Source organism: Podarcis tiliguerta (genome assembly GCF_965153285.1).
Source record: "Podarcis tiliguerta genome assembly, chromosome: 5".
In the NCBI taxonomy this organism is placed as follows: Eukaryota; Metazoa; Chordata; class Lepidosauria; order Squamata; family Lacertidae; genus Podarcis; species Podarcis tiliguerta.
This window is the reverse complement of record NC_139538.1, coordinates 58,990,503-59,003,998: the sequence shown is the minus strand read 5'-3', so window position 1 is coordinate 59,003,998 and position 13,496 is coordinate 58,990,503. Positions and strand designations below refer to the sequence as shown.

The window sequence follows — 13,496 nt, the reverse complement described above, 5'->3', positions numbered from 1 at the left end:
ACATCATGAAAGGGGAGGTCTGATGGCAGTAATCTGAGCATCCTGGACCCTGCCCCATGGTTCTCCTTGCCTTCCATCAAACACCCATCAAGTGTAATAAAAGAGATATTTACATTTCCCTGTTTCCCAGCCAAGTTAATCACACCTTTTTGTCTTCATCTGGGTTTGTTATTTCTGGAATGGCTACCTGTCTGGCCCTCAGGTATCAGGAAGAAAGAAACTGTGATGAAGTGTTTTGTGGGGACAAATCACAAAAGTCACATAAGAGATTGTGCTGATTTTGGTAGTGTGCTGCATGTGCATGATATCTGGAGGGGCAACCCCCCCAACCTATACATAAATTCCTGCAACATGGTAAACTGCACTATGTCCATCTAGTGGAACTTCCACATGGCTATACCCATCCCCCGATGCTCTTGCTCCCGGATGGGAGAGGCCGGTGAAGCAGAAGCTGTAACCTTGAAGATGCCATGCTTGGGAACATTCTGGCTCTTGGGCATATTTCTCAGAAAGCATTTTCTTAAGCAGGCAAAATCAACACAAGGTTTCAGAGAAGAAGCATTTCCAAGAGGTGGGTGGAATGCCACTATGTGCTATGTATCAACTGATATGCTGACTGACCTCTGGGGAAGGGCCCAAGCTCTGTGGCAGAACATCTCACTTATGTGCAAAAGTCCAGATTCAATCCTTAATGTCCCCAGTCTCAAACTCTGGAGAGAAGCATAGATAATACTGCCCTGGATGGATTTATGCTCTGACAAGGTATGAGACAGCTTCCTAGGTTCTTTGCAGATTTCAGAATAGACTGTGGAGTTTTATTGCTCTACACAGCCACCCTGGGCCTAGGAAACAGAAGTGGCATAGTTTAGGCAATAGGGAGATTATCAAATTGGCTAGTGGGGTAAAGGAGCTTTCAGGAGACATTTGCTTGTGAAAGCTTAACAGCACATTTTTTTGTGCACCAGGAAAGTGATAGATAACAGCGCAGGAAGCGAAAGAGCCTTTGCAGGTAGCAAGGGGTTAATGTTCCCAGACGACCAAGCTGGACAGGTCAACAAGTTGCCTAGCAAGCGCACGAGTTTAAGGGCTGCACGAGACGATGCTGGAACAGGAGGTCACAATCGTTCATCTAAAGATTAACTAGGAGGCTGCGTGGCGACGGGATCCTCCTGGAGGTCCCCACCCCACCCCGCTCCTCGCCCAATCAGAGAGAAGCCCAGCCACGCTCAGCGACCAATACGGGATCGGTTACCTTCTGCCACCCACTGCAGCCAATCCGGAGCGTGCAATGCAGTTGATGGTCCGGTGGGCAGGGTCTCTTCGTGGGTTTAAATCCTGCGTTAAAGTGCTCCGGATAACAACAACAACAACAACAATTCCATTGCGCGAGCATAGCAGGCCTGTTGGGGGGTGGGGTGAACAGCGGAGCCGCCTTGCTGGGGAACCTCGCAAAATACTGCGATCACTGCAAGGGTTGCTATTTACATACCTCCCGATTCCACGCTTGCTCTCTTTGCGCTTCTTCCCCTGCTCGCTTTTTGCAGCCAGCTGACTGCAAACATCGCCAGCCGGAGGAGGAGGAGGAGGAGGCGTGGCGAAGATCTGGCCTGCCAGCCAATCCGGGCCGCTCGTTCTCCCTCGACGTCACCTTCCCTCGAACCTGCAGCAGCAACAATAACAATAACAGACGGGATCTCTCCCTGGGGTCGATCAGCTGGGCGTGCGCGGCTGGCTCCCGAAACAGGCAGCAGCTGCTACTGTCAGCGGCGTCAGCGGGAAGAGAGCAGCCGAGAGAGAGACTCCAAAATAGACGCGCTTCTTTCCCAGGAGCCATGTCGTCGAGCGAGGGGCTGGGGGTGCAAGAGGAGAACTTGCAGGGTAAGGGATCGGCCTTCTTGTCATGAAATCAGTATGATCCTTAAGGTCGCCCTTTACTATTGGGCCTCTACTGGGAGAAGTCTTGCTGGGGTGTGGGAAGGGAGGCAGGGAGATAGGCTCTTCTTCTTGGCTGATCAGAGGCAGAGATATTGGGCATTCCTGATCGCCTGGTTTCTGAACCCCAGAGATTTCTCCAAGTCACTCTTTCTCTGTTTTCCTTTTCTCCCCTTCCCCCTAACGGTGGTTGCGATTCTGAAATTCGTGGGGAAATGGCCCTGGTAGGAGAATCAGACGGATGGGATGGCGAAATGCCAGGGTGAAAGCTTGCCCCCGTTTCCTGGCCAAGGCCCTCTCGGTTTGGTGGGGCTGTCGATAACTTGACTTCTCTCTAAGATTTGGAAATGTGCTGCTGCTGCTCCTCCTTCGCCTCGCACCGACAGTGTAATGCTCCTGGCCAGCTGAAGTGCCAACCAGGAGGGCAAGTATTGTTCAGACACAGGGCTGTGTAGCTCAAGGCCTTCGAAGTACAGAACGGGCAGATCCAGGGCACTTTTTTTTTTATTGTTGCGAGAGTCATCCCTGCTCTCTCCCATCTGTTCTCATGACACCTTTGCCTGCATGACTCATAGGCCCTTTACTCAGAACTTTGTGCAACGTTTGTGGCTGTAAATAATTGGCCTTCGGAAATTATTGGCATACGGTGCTTGTTCAAGGAGCTGCAGTCCTGGGTTTTATTACCAACATACAATGAGAAACCTGAAGGTAGATTGTAACATGAAAGGGAATTTCCCCGTTGACTTCAGTGGGATGTAGATCGTACCAGTAATTGGATCATTAAGTAATAATAACAGTACCAGGGTGTATTGCTAAATATGAAGTCTGTTGCAAAGCGGATGTGCTGGTATTGATTTATATTATTCTTATTGTTGCACTGTTTAGGAAAGCTTTTAATATTTGATGAATTATTGTATTTTAATCTTTTGTTGGAAGCCGCCCAGAGTGACTGGGGAAACCCCACAGATGGGTGGGGTATAAATAATAAATTTATTATTATCATTATCATTATTATATAGTCAACTTTCCACCAAGCCTGAAATGATTTTCGCTACACATCACCTGATTCTTGCGAAGCATGTGATTTCATGTATGTGCAATTAACATGCGGAGTTAAATGTGCTGAGGACTGTGATATACAAAATGTATATGAGCTCCCTAGATGTAGCGCTGCAAAAATAATTATGTAGGAAGCAAAAATCTTCCAGTCTGTACCGTTGTGATCTTAATACATTCATTTAGGTCTGCCCCACCTATACTGTAGTGACTAGAGCTGATGCATATGCCCCATGCTCCTTAAAAAAGAAAAAAAGCTTAAGGGAAGTGAAATCAAACTAGCAGCTGTAAATATAACACTTGCACAGTATGTGAAACATCCTATTGCACCATCAGCCATACTTTTAGATTTCTTTTTGAATTTTATTTGCTTGCCTGGTATTTTGAATGTGTAGGGTACACTGGCAGAATTCTTGCTGGGTTGTAGTTGTATTTTTCTGAAATACAAAACAAGGAGAAAATAAGTTGTAGTTTGTAGTCTTTTCTAAACTCTACTTCAGCTTATTTCCCACGATCTGTGGAAGAACTTCTCCTGCAAGTTCCAGATTTTCAGAAGCCTGCTCCATAGTTACTCATAGGAGACTTTTAGTGTGGCTGCCCTCTTCTGTGAAACAGCATTCCTGTTGCTCCACGGCAGGCACCAAGTATCTGCACTTTCCAATCTGGAGAAATGAGTCTTTGCTTTCTCTGTTTTGTATGGTGTCAGTTTTGTTTTAAATGTGTTTACTGTTTGTCTGTTTGTTTGTGTGTGTGTGTGTTTAACTTCTTTAAATTGTTTTTATTGTACATCACCTTGGGGCTGTTGCGTAGAAGGCAATTAATACATTAATGACAACGATATCAAAATCTGACTGCCACCTTGTGCTTCTCTTAGAGTTCTGTTAGCTGGCTTCTCTTCCCCTCTTTCTGCGGCAGAAATTCAACTGGTGCAGCTCCCCTCACAGAATGGGATTCTGTTGCTTGGGAAAGACCTAGCAGGCAGAAGCACAGGCTGGCAGCTGTCTGTTTATGCCATGTGACTGAAAACTGTTGGTGCCTTTTATAACTTTTGTTTTGAAAGAGGGTATTTCACAATTCCCAGTGACTGTTTATTTTTCAAAGTGACCCAGAAGGACTTGTTTGCTCAGGAGATACTATGTAGTAGGTGGTATAATATATAATCTGTAGGCTATTTATAGCTTCAATCTGGCAACAGGGATGCCTGTGGTTGTTTGACATGTTGCTTGTGCTGGTCCCCCCCCTCCCCTTTTTTTTACTTCCTTCCTTCTCCTGCTACTAAGCATCCTGGAGATTTTAGTCCCCAGAAGCAGGCCACAGACAAGGACAATGAACTGATTTGTAAGATGCTGCACCTAAAATCGATTCTTTTGATTTTGCATAATAAAAGACTTACTGAATCTGAACGGAAAGATTCAAAATGCTGTATAATTAGTCTCAGCCCCCATATCCACATTTAATTTTAAAAACCAGCATTTATGGTAGGGATTTGAGACATGCAGTATTCGGATGCTGTTTCTTCCACAGGGAAAAAGTGGCAATTTCTCACATACTGTTCTTAAGCTATGGACACCCGTATTTCATTTGGGGTGCAAAGAAGTAGTTTTGCTCAATAAAGAACCACGAATACTTGTCTTGAACAGGCTGCTTTCCATCTAGATTGTTTCTGCATCCTGCCCTCCACAAGAGTGGGTGTGTGTTATGTACTGAGTTCAATAGGATCCAAACTGCAGCAGTCTGATTGGTCCTAGAACAATAGGATCCAAAATGCAGCAGTCTGATTGGTCCTAGAACAATAGGATTCAGAATGCAGCAGTCTGAGTGGTCCTAGAACAATGCAGCACTATGATTGGTTGGCAGGAACCACCCAATCATGCTCCAGATATAAGTGAATCCACAACCTGATTGGCTTACAGTAGAATTCCGGAATTAGCCAATCATGTGCAGCCCATTGTGTAAATAATGTATATAAAGCAGATACTTTGAGGGGACTTTTATTCATTCCTCCTCACCACTATGAGCTGAATAAAGAGCATGAAATCACTTTGTGACTCTGAGTATATTTCAGTGTGGTTACATCCTATAGACTTGAAAACCCTCCCCTTGGTTAGATTAGCTATGCCTTTTCTGCCCTGCATATGCCTCAGGTGAAGAAGGAAGTGGCGATTGTGGTCTTGGTATATGCCGGCCCACAACGTCCTTGGGCAGCTGCCTTCATCCATTTTCAAATGGACGCTCTGGTGGGTAATGCAGAATCAATTCAGCTTTTATTTTTGGAATGAAGTCAGTTTGTGGGAAAGTGCTTTTCAGGGGCATGAAATATGTAATAGGTCCATATTGTGTGCCAGCTAGGTAGAGGGAACCCCCTCACCCAATATCCTGGTGTGCATTGAATGTAGAATATAATGTTGTGTGCATGGAGCCTTATATCTGTCAATATCTAGCTGAATTAAAATTGTGCTTTTCCCGGCACTGTGGCTGATGGAAAGACATCCCATTAATGTATAAAGCAGCCCAGGACTTGCAATGCTTAAAAAGGAAAAAGAAAAACAGAGTTTGTTTGTTAATTCAGATTCCAAGCCAAGTATCCCTACCATGTTTGGAATACTGAACGCATTTTCTGCTACTAAGCATCCTATTCACACTTTGTGCCTGAGGTGGATCATTTCCCCCCTTGGAGGTCCTCCTTTTTGCAGATTTCATACACAGGTAGGGTCTTCTGCTGTGGGAACTAGGTGATCTATGAAAGGACCATCAAGTGTGGTGCTGGTGTTGAGACAGCATAGGGTGAAGACCTAACTCCTGTGCTCTGATGGTGACTGAAAAGGCTTCACCATTGCAGGATCCTATTAGAGCAGAGATTTATTATTAACAGGCAGTACTCTGCTCATTTCCTGGAATGCAAGAAGGAGGCCATTAAGCCAGGCTTGGAACAGAATGCCGGCAAATGAAACTGCTTGAAGGCTTCCTAATATGCAATTGTGTGGCTTTTGTTTTGTTTCTGAACATATGCCGAGCAGGTTCCTGGGTGGAGCTGCACTTTTCCAGCAACGGGAATGGTAACGGTGCCCAGCCAACAAGCCAGGAGCAAGGCCCAGCCTCGATTTCTATTCACAATGGCGACATGGAGAAAATCCTGCTAGATGCCCAGCATGAGTCTGGAAGAAGCAGCTCACGAGAGAGCTCCCATTGTGACAGGTACAACAAAAGAGAGAGCACTTGCTCTTTTCAAAGGATGCACTCTCCTATTTATTTGCATGTAGTCTTAAGAGGCTGGCAGATCTGTGAGATGATGTAAGTGGCCCTGGTCCAATCAGGGTCTTTGGATAAGAGCTGAGGCCACTCCCATACCTTCCAAGTGTCCCCATTTTCCAGGGATAGTCTCGGAATTATGAAAGCTGTCCCAGCTTCTGATTTGGTCCTAGAATGTCTCTATTTACGGACTTGTATAAGAGTAAAAGACAATTGGGAAATGATCCATAATGAATTGGAAAAAAAAATGTTTAAAAGTACTTTCCTAAAAACCCCAATGTCCTTTCTGTTGCGGATAATTCAGACTGAAATTCCCAGGTGTCAAAAATGGTTATTTATGTATGTGGCCTGTGTTTTGTTAGCCCCAAAATGGAAAAAAAGAGCGATTAGGGTACTGTTGATGTAGTGATGGTGACACTTGCCCATTGTCTGATAGGAAATGCTTTGCGGGGGTGGGGACGCACAAAATGGGGGCTCAAGGAGGGTCAGTTAGCGGGGAGTGAGAAATGAGGAATGTTGGAGGGTATGCACTCCCAGAACTTCAGCATTCTTCTTCTGTGCTTATCTTGAGAGTATTTATTTCCTCCATTTTAATCTTCCAAGTAGCTCAGAAGGCATGATTCTTCACAAAGGCACACCCACCCGCATGTTTTGTCCTCACAACAACCCTGTGAAGTTGGTTAGGCTGAGAGATGGTGGCTGGCTCCAAGTCACCCAGTGAGCTTAGTGGCTGAGTTGTGGCATCTGAATCTGAACTGCCTTGGTCCTGCAGTGAAAGCAACGAAATCTAGAAACCTTGTTCTATGTGGGTTAATGCCCTGTAACTTCTCTTTACCAAGTCCTCCTCGATCCCAGACGCCTCAGGACATTCACAGAGCTTCTGAAGTCGAAAGCCGTGGCAGCGGAGAAAAGAATAGCTCTCAGGTAAAGCCGAGCCTTTTCTGAAGATTGCCAGATGGCCGAGGGCCTTTTCCAAGCCATCGAATGGTCTGGTACGGGGATGGGGAACCTGCAGAAATGACCAAAGAAGCTGAATAGGTGCCCCCCCCCGGCCCCACTTTAGAAATAGCATCCAAACCAATTGATTATATGTCTCCTTCTTTTAGTCTGAGGAAGATTTTCAGGAAAGAAGGAAAGAAGTTGAACAGCTTTTGAAGAAAAATTCTGACTGGATGTGGGACTGGTCCAGCAGGCCTGAAAACATTCCACCCAAGTAAGTGTGACAGAAGCTGCCTTGATTCCCGCTGATATGTACAGAATGTGGTGACAGACATTTACAGATTGGATTCTTTCTTTTCTCGTCACAAACTAGGGAATTTCTGTTTAAACACCCCAAGCGCACTGCTACCCTCAGCATGAGAAACACGAGCGTGATGAAGAAAGGGGGCATCTTCTCTGCGGAATTTTTGAAGGTTTTTCTGCCATCTCTGTTGCTTTCCCATCTGCTTGCCATTGGATTAGGGTAAGGAGTCCTTCAGTCAATTAAATGTGGGAATTGTAGGGGACCAGAAGTCTAGTGTGCTTCTCCCAGAAACATAACCAACTTATGTGTTGACTAATTTACACGAAGAGAGAGTAACACAGAAATACAGTGCTAATTTTTTTTTTTAAGGCAAAGAGATGGCTTTATAGTTGAAAAACTAGGCTCACTATGCTTTGCCACACTTCCAAATGTTTTGATCCATGGCAGGGATGGGGAACCTGATTTTGCTGGACTACAAATCCCATCACTGACCATGCTGGATGGGTCTTTTGAAGTCCAGCATCTGGAAGGCAGGCTCCCCATTCCTGATCTACAAGATAATTTGCAGTGAAAACTCCATCAAAATGTAATTTACCCATCACGATCAAATATGGTTACATGGACAGAATCTGCATTCAGGGAATCATTCCATAAGCCTTTGGGGTGATATTTGAGGTTTATGGTAGACACTGGTATTATAAAACAAAATGGGGTAAAATCTCTTCCTTTTTTTAAAGTGATGGCAGCAAAAAGAAGACAGATCTGTGCTATATAGATATAGGGTGATGATCAGTCTTCAGATATTAGAATGTGCAGAAATGTAATTGCTGCTGAGTAAATGGCAGCAATGGAATGGCATTTCCTTCATCCGAGATTGGTGGCAGCCATGACATTTTATCACAGCTATAAAACACGAAATCTGAATTTGTAGTAGCTTTGCCTTTGATCCTTGAAGTGGACCAGATTTTACCCCCACCCCCAAGTTTGTTTTTTCAGTGCCTCGGTATTTCGCATTTTGTCATCTAATGCGAGTGGCGTAGAGATGTGTGCAAGGTATTGAGTGATGTCCAGCGCTGTGCATCTGGAGTTCCACTCATGCATCAAAACTTCCCCATTTTCTCCCTGCACTCCACCAACTCCCCCGGGGCAGATTTTGAGGGTGCCGGGTGGAAGGGAGGCCAACAAGAGGAGGAAGTTCTGTTCTATAAGCAGAAATCTGCTATACACAGTAGGCACAGCAGCACTGGATGCTAATCTATTGGAAACAGACATCCAATGGAGGCTATTTCAGCCATGCAAGTAAGCTCACAACTATTACTTGCTCGCATGGACGTGACCCAGATGGAGCCAAGTTTTCCAAGCTTACAAAAGGCTTCCTTGAAACTGCCCAGAAAAATGATAAGGCTCCCACCATCAGGAAGTGTGTGAGGAAAATGTGCTTCCAGCCCCTTATCCCACAGGGTTCAGCAGGCCCCTCTAACCCTCCAGGTGTGTTAGGATGGGAAGCTTTCCTTTCTTCTGTTAACCCAGGGGTTGTCATCCTGGTCCCTATTGCCCACTAATGGGTGTTTCAGGATTCTGGGTGGGCGGTACGGGGTTCTATGGCACAAGCGGAATCCTCCTTCCATCGAGCACTGGTGGGCGATAAGAAAATTTTACCATCAAGAAAGATGCATTAGTGGGTGGTAGTTATAAAAAGGTTGACTACCCCTGGCTTAACCTATCCCAGCCAATTCTTCCTCCGTGTAGGTAACCAGCTGCTTAGAAAGCTGGATCATTTGTGGTATCAGGTATATTTACCTACCAGATTCCCACTAATTTTATAGCATAAAGGTAAAGGTAAAGGTACCCCTGCCCGTACGGGCCAGTCTTGACAGACTCTAGGGTTGTGCGCCCATCTCACTCAAGAGGCCAGGGGCCAGCGCTGTCCGAAGACACTTCCGGGTCACGTGGCCAGCGTGACATCACTGCTCTGGCAAGCCAGAGCCGCACACGGAAACGCTGTTTACCTTCCCGCTAGTAAGCGGTACCTATTTATCTACTTGCACCCGGGAGTGCTTTTGAACTGCTAGGTTGGCAGGCGCTGGGACCGAGCAACGGGAGCGCACCCCGCCGCGGGGATTCGAACCGCTGACCTTTTGATCGGCAAGCCCTAGGCGCTGAGGCTTTTACCCACAGCGCCACCCGTCCCAATTTTATAGCATAGTGAGTAGTCAAAGTAAGAGGGAAAGAGGGTTCACTACCATCTGATTCCCTTTCAAAATTAAGCAAAGCAGTTACTGGCTGTCTTTTTGTTGATCTCAGGATTTATATCGGAAGACGGTTGACAACTACAGCTTACAGCAGCAGTTCGTTGTAAGATGGGAACAAATCTTCATCTCCTACAAAAACCATGACTACATTCATCCAGACATGCAAAATGGTGAACGAAAAGGAACTCCTGTGTGTGCAGAAGTGACACAGCTATGTATGTTTTGGTCCCTAAATGTTGTGTGCTCTTGGGGCTTTTTCTAATTGTAGAGGGTAAGATTGAAAACCAACACCAAATGACTCCTTTGTAAACTAACCTCTTGTTGCTCAAGTCATCAAAGCAAATTGTTGACAGAAGGTCTTTAAATGAACTGTGTGTTTGTGAACAAGATGTCTATATTGAAAATTATGTAGCAAGGGATTAAACGGTTCGTCTTGTTTCACTTTTGTAAAAAAGAAATTGGTTTGGGTTGTTGTTGGTACAACTTGATTGAATAGCAAGAATATTTGGTCAAGAGTATTATGGCCTTGCATTTCTAAAGGCTGGAGTCTGTGAAGCAGTTTAGTGATTTTCTTTAAGATACCTCTCTAAATCCTAAATACAGGTTTGTGTGTTTTAGTATGGGATCTTTCCATTATGTTTTAAAAAGGAAAATGTATATGCAACAGAAGTAAAAGTAGTGAGGTAAATAAGCCTTCAACACAGAGTTTATACAGTGGTACCTCTGGTTATGTACTTAATTCGTTCCGAAGGTCCATTCTTAACCTGAAACTTCTTAACCTGAAGCACCACTTTAGCTAATGGGGCCTCCCGCTGCCGAAGTACGATTTCTGTTCTCATCCTGAAGCAATGTTCTTAACCCGAGGTACCCACATGTGCCTTAGTGCAAGCTTATCACTAGGCTTCAGTGCAGGTTTTAGCAATTGGCCCATTTGAAATCAAGTTTTACACAAGGATGAACATGTGCTAAACATTTGCAACTTACACTTCTTTTGCCCATCTTGAATCTTTGCAAGTTCAACAATGGTTTTAAATACAAAACTCCAGTCGTTTGTGATTTTACCAGTTAAATAAGTTTTGAATATCATCACAGCCTTACTGAAAAGCAGCAAGGAATGTTGTTTTTGCAGAAGCTTCTTATGAGTTAAATAGATGCTTGTGTATGGTACTACAATATTTACAACGATCAACCAAGGCATTTTGGTAGTCAAGCACTTCCAAAGACAAGTATATTTTCCAATACTCTATTGATATAGCCTAGAATAGCATTAGCCTATTTCTTGTTGCATCACTGTTAAGCTTAGGGTTTACTAATATCCCTAGATCCTTTTCACATGCTCCAATGGCAAGCCAGATGTTCCCCACCTTCTATTTGTGCGGCTGGCGATTCTTACATTTGTCCTTATTGAAATTAATTTTGTTTGTTTGGGCCCATTTCTCTAATCTGTTAAGGTCATCTTGAATCCCAATTCTGTCTTCTGCAGCATTGACAACTTCTCCCAGTTTGGTGTCATTCTCTTGTGTAAGTAGTCTAAAAATATATTGATTAAATGAATGTGGTGAGCCACTGGTGTGCCTTTGTTTCGCCAGTCACCAAACTGCTTCATACGGAAAGATGACTCTAAGCCATTTTACTATTAATAGGTGGGTATTCTAACTGATGGAAACTTTCCTGCTTGCAAGGACTTACCTACGCCCAGCAGTGGAAAAAGCAGCCACACAAGTACAAAAGCATATAGACATGCGAAGCTCTCTCCTGCTAGAGTGAATATGCAGAACTGCTTCCTTAGGAACTCCATAAATTTCCTTGCTGTGTCTGAACGCATGGCTTACAGTAAATCCATTAATTTTGTTCAGTTACCCATTTGGACTTCTTATATTCATTTATACATTTGAATCAGGATGAATGGAATATTCTTAATGTCAGCTAGCAATGGTTTAATTATTGAATTATTTATCCCCCCCCCAAAAAAAAATGGAAATAAAAAATCAGGGGGGGAATGAATACAAAGTATGGGGACAATGCTGTGTATTTCTGGGCTTTAGTAAAATCATTAAAGACCATTACTTTACTGTTTTGCAAATTTGAGTAGATAAGGCACATTTAAAGAAGAAACCCATCTTTTTAAACTGGACATTGTACATAAAATGAAGTGGTAGCTTTGTTTTGATTTAGCAAAAGGAGTTAGGCAGAAGAAAAAAAAAGGATTCTTGATTGAAGCTGCCTGTTGCCATTGTGTATGTACTGCATACGAATCTCATTTATTTAGTGGGAGTTTGTGCAACTATCGTGCTAGAATAGTACTGTTTTGGCTTTCACAACATGAATGGAGAACATCTAGAACTTCATCTTCTGGCAACTCACAAAGTCGAAAAGCTGTGAAATACTCCACTGAATGTATATTACAAGTTTACTGCTACTATACAAAAACAATAAAGCGAGTAAATATTTAACTGCTTTTGAATTATGTGTTATCAGTAGTCAAGATGTGTGAAATGAGGAAGAGGTGCTGCTAAGGATGTTCAGTTGTCAAACATTTCAAAAATAAAATCCAAAGGCAAGGCAGACTTGCTAGTAGAGAAAGAGTGCAATATTGCCATAGGCTTCATCCCTTACCATTGGCATGTGGCCTAGAGATAAACTCCCCATCTCTGCTGTGGAAGTTAGGCACTTCGGTGCCGTCGTCACTAGCACGGAACATAACTAACTAAAGGCAGAATAATCTTTGTAGAATAGAATTTGGGAACCAAATGCCTTTATATAGAAAAAACTTCTCAGAACTCTAGCATTCAAAAATGAGCAAGCAGGATATTGAATTATATTCATCTTTGTGTCAACATGTCGGAAGTCTAGGGAGACCAAGAACCCTATTCTTTTGTGTGAATAAAGAAGTTTGATGTGTGTGAAGTTGGGGTGAAATATGGGGCCATGATTTTATGCCAATTTTCTGCAGCGTTAGCTGTGGAGGAACCAAACTGCTAACCGATCAGGCGAGGCCAACTGTGCCGCATGAAAGGGGATGGGTTTTAAGTCCACCCTTCTGTCAGTTCCACCCATAGGTGTTAAGAAATGTCTTCCAGACCCACCCCAAATGGAACCATACTGAGTTTACAGGCCACAGAAGGCAAATTGCTTTTCACCAAGGGTACTCTCCAAACCCTAATCTGTAGAAGTCCTACACGTACCCGCCACAGAAAAGGACAAGCCTCTACTTAGTCCCTCTTCTCTCACCTGCAGCAAATTACGTTGCACGCTGCAGATCACTTAGGAAGTTGCTGAATTACAACTTATCACTAAACTGAAAACTATGGAGAGACCTGGTCAATAGAGATATTGGATTCCTGTCTCATTACATATGCTAATCATCTGCATACTATCCCTTGCTTTTTCCTGTAGGACTAATTGCAGTTGTTAACAGTCGTCAACAGATTTACCATACCCATTGAGTCAATCACCCATCTCCTGCTACCCTCCTGAGAAAAAACCCACCTCACCCTCCCACTATATATAAGGGTCTGGTGACTTCTGTTTCAGTGTATCTGAAGAAGTGTGCATGCACACAAAAGCTGATACCCAGAACAAACTTAGTTGGTCTCTAAGGTGCTACTGGACATTTTTAAAAAATAAAATAAAAATATTGTTTTTCTTTTTTTATTGCTACTCATATTGGAGAAGTGAGCCCATTCAGCTGCGAAGTTCCATCTTAACATACCAGGGCTTGCTGGGCTTCCCTTTTTATCTTCTGACTTGCCCAATTAAGATAG

The 13,496-nt window shown here is 43.8% G+C and overlaps 1 protein-coding gene and 1 long non-coding RNA gene across 2 annotated transcripts; one reads left to right on the top strand and one right to left on the bottom strand.

The window, feature by feature from the left end:
- Window positions 1-213: 213 nt before the first annotated feature.
- LOC310678962 lies at window positions 214-1,600 on the bottom strand. The gene is made up of 3 exons (XR_014512064.1): window positions 1,490-1,600; window positions 1,253-1,348; window positions 214-842 (listed from the first exon to the last, which is right to left on the bottom strand). It is a non-coding gene; the product is annotated as an uncharacterized lncRNA (long non-coding RNA).
- BNIP3 (BCL2 interacting protein 3) lies at window positions 1,275-12,183 on the top strand. Its single transcript, XM_083443559.1, has 6 exons — window positions 1,275-1,878; window positions 6,006-6,183; window positions 7,077-7,161; window positions 7,344-7,450; window positions 7,550-7,699; window positions 9,785-12,183. Exons 1-6 carry the CDS (start codon window positions 1,833-1,835, stop codon window positions 9,837-9,839), a joined length of 621 nt encoding a protein of 206 aa, XP_083299685.1. The 5' UTR covers window positions 1,275-1,832; the 3' UTR covers window positions 9,840-12,183.
- The last annotated feature ends 1,313 nt before the right edge of the window (window positions 12,184-13,496 follow it).

What these genes read in the sequence shown, in the direction of transcription:
- BNIP3 (XM_083443559.1), top strand. Translation starts at nt 1,833, where the DNA reads ATGTCGTCGAGCGAGGGGCTGGGGGTGCAAGAGGAGAACTTGCAGG. An exon ending in GAGAGCTCCCATTGTGACAG is followed by an intron (nt 6,184 to 7,076) that starts GTACAACAAAAG and finishes CTCTTTACCAAG; the next exon opens with TCCTCCTCGATCCCAGACGC. An exon ending in GAGAAAAGAATAGCTCTCAG is followed by an intron (nt 7,162 to 7,343) that starts GTAAAGCCGAGC and finishes TCCTTCTTTTAG; the next exon opens with TCTGAGGAAGATTTTCAGGA.